Source organism: Schistocerca serialis, chromosome 5, assembly GCF_023864345.2.
Source record: "Schistocerca serialis cubense isolate TAMUIC-IGC-003099 chromosome 5, iqSchSeri2.2, whole genome shotgun sequence".
NCBI classification, from domain to species: Eukaryota; Metazoa; Arthropoda; class Insecta; order Orthoptera; family Acrididae; genus Schistocerca; species Schistocerca serialis.
Window position 1 is genome coordinate 628,102,860 of NC_064642.1, and position 6,000 is coordinate 628,108,859.

At 44.7% G+C, this 6,000-nt stretch overlaps 1 protein-coding gene across 1 annotated transcript in view; it reads right to left on the reverse strand.

Moving 5' to 3' along the window:
• The window catches only part of LOC126482146 (sodium channel protein Nach-like), a 53,244-nt gene extending 51,221 nt beyond the window's left edge, over positions 1-2,023 (reverse strand). Inside the window, exon 1 of the mRNA XM_050106122.1 lies at positions 1,904-2,023. Coding sequence (XP_049962079.1) covers positions 1,904-2,023 — 120 coding nt within the window. The remainder of the gene's footprint in view (positions 1-1,903) is intronic.
• Between the last annotated feature and the right edge of the window lie 3,977 nt (positions 2,024-6,000).

Below are 6,000 nucleotides of genomic sequence, written 5' to 3' on the forward strand. Positions count from 1 at the left end.
TAAGGAACATGAGGATATGGGAGGTTTTCCACAGGTCGGGGTAGTAACCGGTGGACAGGACTACATTGTAGAGCCTGGCCAGGGTGGAGAGGAAAGAGACAGGAGCTTCGCGAAGGTGACGGTAGGTGACATGATCGTGACCAGGAGCGGTGTTGCGTTTTGTGCGGAGTGTATCAATGAGATCCTGTGTAGTGATAGGGGCATTGAGTTCCGTGTGTGCAATGTTGTCTAAGTACTGGAAACCAGGAGCGAGGGGAGGGACGTGTCAGTTCGATCGTGGATATCCGGGAAGAGGGAGTGATCGAACTGGGGATCATCGGGGATGGGAAATACGTCGGAGAGGTAGGAGGCAAAGTGATTGGCCTTACTAAGGGTGTCAGGGAAAGGGTGATCATCATGGAGAAGAGGATAATAGGGGGAGGGTTTAGTTCCGGTAAGGCGACGGAAGGCCGACCAGAACTTGGACGAGTTGAGTGGGAGGGTAGCATTTAAATGGATGCATGTCTGTCGCCAGTCCCGGCGTTTCTTAGCCGCGAGCAAATTACGAATGTGTCGCTGGTAGCTGAACACTTCCTGTTTCCTTAAATAACGTAACTATCCAGCGAACGGTCCGGACACTTGGATGATGTCGTCCAGGATATCGAGCAGCACACGCCTGTTGGGCATTTTAATCACAAGAGCCATACATCAACACGATATCGACCTTTTCCGCAATTGGTAAACGGTCCATTTTAAAACGGGCAATGTGTCACGAAGCAAATACCGTCCGCACTGGCGGAATGTTACGTGATACCACGTACTTATACGTTTGTGACTATTACAGCGCCATCTATCACAAAGCGAAAAAAGTGGTCCAACTAAAACATCTATATTTCTTTACGTACTACACGAATATGTAATAAAAATGGGGGCTCCTACTTAAAAAAACGCAGTTGATATCCGTTTGACCTATAGCAGTGCCATCTAGCGGGCCAACCATAGCGTCATCTGGTTACCCCCTTCAAACTAACGAGTTTCGTTCTTTGTAGTTTTTTCGTTTGACGCATATTTCGTGAGATATTTGGCCCGGTCACTATCAATGGACCACCCTGTATATATCCTGATCCATAAATGCAACTAAGGCGTTGAGACTGTTGCACAGTCTACCTAGAATACTGATTTCCTAAATTTATCGAAGAGGGTTTCACAAGAACAACATTAATTTTCTTCCAAAAAGTTCCACTTAAATACCTGAATATCATTGTTACACTTTCGCATGGGCTATATTGACCTTTTCATGACCCTAGCAGTGTGGCTGTAAATTTTTCGCTGTCTGCTGTCATACCTCCTTGACAAGAAACCCAAACTTTGAAGCAGCCTTTAGAATATAAATTTGAGAAAGCATTCTGGAGCACAGCTGTCGATATGAAATGCTAAAAATCAAATAAAAACAGCCTCGCTCGCGTTTTCAGATTTTTTTATTCGTTAGCAACCGGTTTCGGCCCTTTCTTCTTCTACTAATCTCACTCCTCTACCGCCATCAGCAACCATGATGGCGGGGCAAAGCCTGAAGAGGATCTGTGGAAAGGACCGAAACCGTTTGCTAACAAATAAAAAATCTGAAAATCCGATCAAGACTGTTTTTATTTGATTTTTACTCCCTAGCATACGTTTTGCTAATGTCTTTTATGTTGTTTATCAAACAAATGCCTCGTTCTTTCAGTCCAGACAGTAAGTAATCCCATAGAAGTTATTCATATTAAAGTCTTCTACAATAGCAGCTCAGTTTTACTGTGTAGAGGTTGAATGATATCGACTGTTCCCTGAATAATACATTCATTCTATAAGACAGGAATGATCATTTCCATATAAATTATAAAGAATACAAGCAGTGGCTAATATTACCAAATGGTGTTAGACCCACCTGCAGCATTAACCAGGTGATGTTGAGGTCTTCGAACAGGTGTATGGCAGTGCCTGCTTCATCCATGGCGTCCTGTATTCGATGGTAGTATGGGTACTGAATGAGGCAGATTGCAGACATGATGGCAGAAAGCTGGTGTCCTAGTGTGCTGTTAACCTCTGACACTCCAAGGTGCCTGAAAAAGACAATGACTGGTTGAAATCCTTGTCCACCATGGTAAAACCCTATATTTATTCGGGTCGCATTTGGGAAATAATTTGTATGATCATTATTGGTTTCAGCTGCTGGACGACTTCTTCAGATTTGTACTGGTTGCCTGCAGGATAATAAGTCACATTCATTGTAGTAAATGGCTGCTTTTACAGTCAGATTTGCGGTTACTGAATGAAGGGTTTTTTCTTAGGAAACGAAGTAGGGCCAGCTGAGAGGCTGTTGTAACCATCCCACAATCTCTCTCTTTCCCAGTGTTTATCCCGTCGTACAGAGACTGCGCTTTCCATGATGCGTTTTTTATTACTGTTTTAAATTTCTGGTAGGATATTTTTCCTGTGGCCTCAGTGGTCAGTAAATGTAAGGGAGAGAATTACTGTGCGCCGTCCATCTGTGAATTGTGTAACCATTGTTGTGTGTACCGTATTTTAACTGTTTGTGTGCCGTATTTTTTGAGGAGCAGATTGTAGACCAGCCCAACATTTGCCTAGATGAATGGAATATCCCCTATAAACCACATACAGACCGACGAAGAGGCCAGACCAACGGCAGGTTGACCGCAGTGGGGATTCGATCCGTGGCTGTTTCTCGCAACCTATCACACTGAGCGTTAAGCTATTACGAACATACTACCCAGTGATAAGCAAAAAATTATGACCTCTGCCGAGAATTCTTCCGTGTTGTATGGCCGTGGTCCATGGAACTCTTCTACTCCTGACGTTTCGTCCAAGGCTACGTTGGACATCTTCGAAGGTGTTCCTGTTTGTGCTGAGTCTTGCCGACTCCGAAGATGTCCATCGTAGCCTTGGAAGAAACGTCATGGATAGAAGAATTCCATGGACCACGGCCATACAAACCGGAAGAATTCTCGGCAGCTGAAACATCCGTCGTGAAAGCCTTCATTGTATGATTATGGCTTCTGCTTAATCCACCTTTGAAACGCAATATAGCAGCAGTTCTGCTTGGCTTGGGTTCGACAAGTGCTTCGTAAGTTTCCGGAGCTATATGGCACCAGATGCCTACACGCAGGTCGCGCAATTCCCGTAAATTACGGGCCCGTGTTTTGCGAGTGACAGGCTGGTGCCTGATAAGTGCCCAGATGTCTTTCACTGAGTTCAGATCAGAGGAACTTGCTGGCCAAGATACCAACGTGAGCTCACTGTCACCCTCCTCAAACCATTACAGCACGATCCCAGCCTTGTACGAGGTGCATTCAAGATCTAAGGCCTCCGATTTTTTTTCTAATTAACTACTCACCCGAAATCGATGAAACTGGCGTTACTTCTCGACGTAATCGCCCTGCAGACGTACACATTTTTCACAACGCCGACGCCATGATTCCATGGCAGCGGCGAAGGCTTATTTAGGAGTCTGTTTTGACCACTGGAAAATCGATGAGGCAATAGCAGCACGGCTGGTGAATGTGCGGCCACGGAGAGTGTCTTTCATTGTTGGAAAAAGCCCAAAGTCACTAGGAGCCAGGTCAGGTGAGTAGGGAGCATGAGGAATCACTTCAAAGTTGTTATCACGAAGAAACTGTTGCGTAACGTTAGCTCGATGTACGGGTGCATTGTCTTGGTGAAACAGCACACGCGCAGCCCTTCCCGGACGTTTTTGTTGCAGTGCACGAAGGAATTTGTTCTTCAAAACATTTTAGTAGGATGCACCTGTTACCGTAGTGCCCTTTGGATCGCAATGGGTAAGGATTACGCCCTCGCTGTCCCAGAACATGGACACCATCATTTTTTCAGCACTGGCGGTTACCCGAAATGTTTTGGTGGCGGTGAATCTGTGTGCTTCCATTGAGCTGACTGGCGCTTTGTTTCTGGATTGAAAAATGGCATCCACGTCTCATCCATTGTTACAACCGACGAAAAGAAAGTCCCATCCGTGCTGTCGTTGCGCGTCAACATTGCTTGGCAACATGCCCACGGGCAGCCATGTGGTCGTCCGTCAGCATTCGTGGCACCCACCTGGATGACACTTTTCGCATTTTCAGATCGTCATGCAGGATTGTGTGCACAGAACCCACAGAAATGCCAACTCTGGAGGCGATCTGTTCAACAGTCATTCGGCGATCCCCCAAAACAATTCTCTCCACTTTCTCGATCATATCGTCAGACCGGCTTGTGCGAGCCCGAGGTTGTTTCAATTTGTTGTCACACGATGTTCTGCCTTCATTAAACTGTCGCACCCACGAACGCACTTTCGACACATCCATAACTCCATCACCACATGTCTCCTTCAACTGTCGATGAATTTCAATTGGTTTCACACCACGCAAATTCAGAAAACGAATGATTGCACGCTGTTCAAGTAAGGAAAACATCGCCATTTTAAGTATTTAAAACAGATCTCATTCTCGCCGCTGGTGGTAAAATTCCATCTGCCGTACGGTGCTGCCATCTCTGGGACGTATTGACAATGAATGCGGCCTCATTTTAAAACAATGCGCATGTTTCTATCTCTTTCCAGTCCGGAGAAAAAAAATTGGAGGCCTTAGAACTTTAATGCACCTCGTAATATGGACAGTTATGTAGATGGAAGATGACAACATCGTCGGGGAAGATATAACGATATAACCTTCGAAGGGATGCAAGTTCAATGAAGCCAAGGTGAAGACAATCTCCACCCATTCCAAATTAATAATATAAGTGTAGACCAGATGTGGCTTAAATTCAAAGAAATGGTATCGGCAGCAATTGAGAGATTTATATCAAATAAATTAACAAACGACGGAGCTGATCCTCCATGGTACACAAAACGGGTTAGAACACTGTTGCAGAAACAACGAAACAAACAAGCCAAATTTAAACAGACGCGAGATCCCCAAGATAGGCGATCCTTTACAGAAGCTCGAAACTTAGCGCGGAGTTCAATGCGAGACGCCTATAACAGTTTCCACAACGAAACTTTGTCTCGAAACCTGGCAGAAAATTCAAAGAGATTCTGGTCGTATGTGAAGTATGTTAGCGGCAATAAACAATCAATGCCTTCTCTACGCGATAACAATGGAGATACTATCGAAGACAATGCTGCCAAAGCAGAGTTACTGAACACAGCCTTCCGAAATGCCTACACAAAAGAAGACGAAGTAAATATTCCAGAATTCGAATCGAGAACAGCTGCCAACATTAGTAACGTAGAATTAAATATCCTCGGAGTAGTGAAGCAACTTAAATCACTTAATACAAGCTAGTCTTCTGGTCCAGACTGTATACCAATTAGGTTCCTTTCGGAGTATGCTGATGCATTAGCTCCATACTTAACAATAATATACAACCGTTCGCTCGATGAAAGATCCGTACCCAAAGATTGGAAAGTTGCACACGTCACCCCAATATTCAAGAAAGGTAGTAGGAGCAATCCACTAAATTACAGGCTCATATCGGTAACGTCGATATGCAGCGAGATTTTGGAACATGTATTGTGTTCGAACATTACGAAGTACCTCGAAGAAAACGGTCTATTGACACACAGTCAACATGGGTGTAGAAAACATCGTCCCTGTGAAACACAACTAGCTCTTTATTCACATGAAGTGCTGAGTGCTATAGACAAGGAATTTCACATCGATTCCGCATTCCTGGATTCCCGGAAGGCTTTTGACACTGTACCACAGAAGTGGCTCGTAGTCAAATTGCGTGCTTACGGAATATCGTCTCAGTTATGTGACTGGGTTTGGGATTCCCTGTCAGAGAGGTCACAGTTCGTAGTAATTGACGGAAAGTCATCGAGTAAAACAGAAGTGATTTCAGGCGTTCCCCAAGGTAGTGTTATAGGTCCTTTGCTGTTCCTTATCTATATAAACGATTTGGGAGACATCTGAGCAGCCGTCTTCGGTAGTTTGCAGATGACGCTGTCGTTTATCGACTAATAAAGTCATC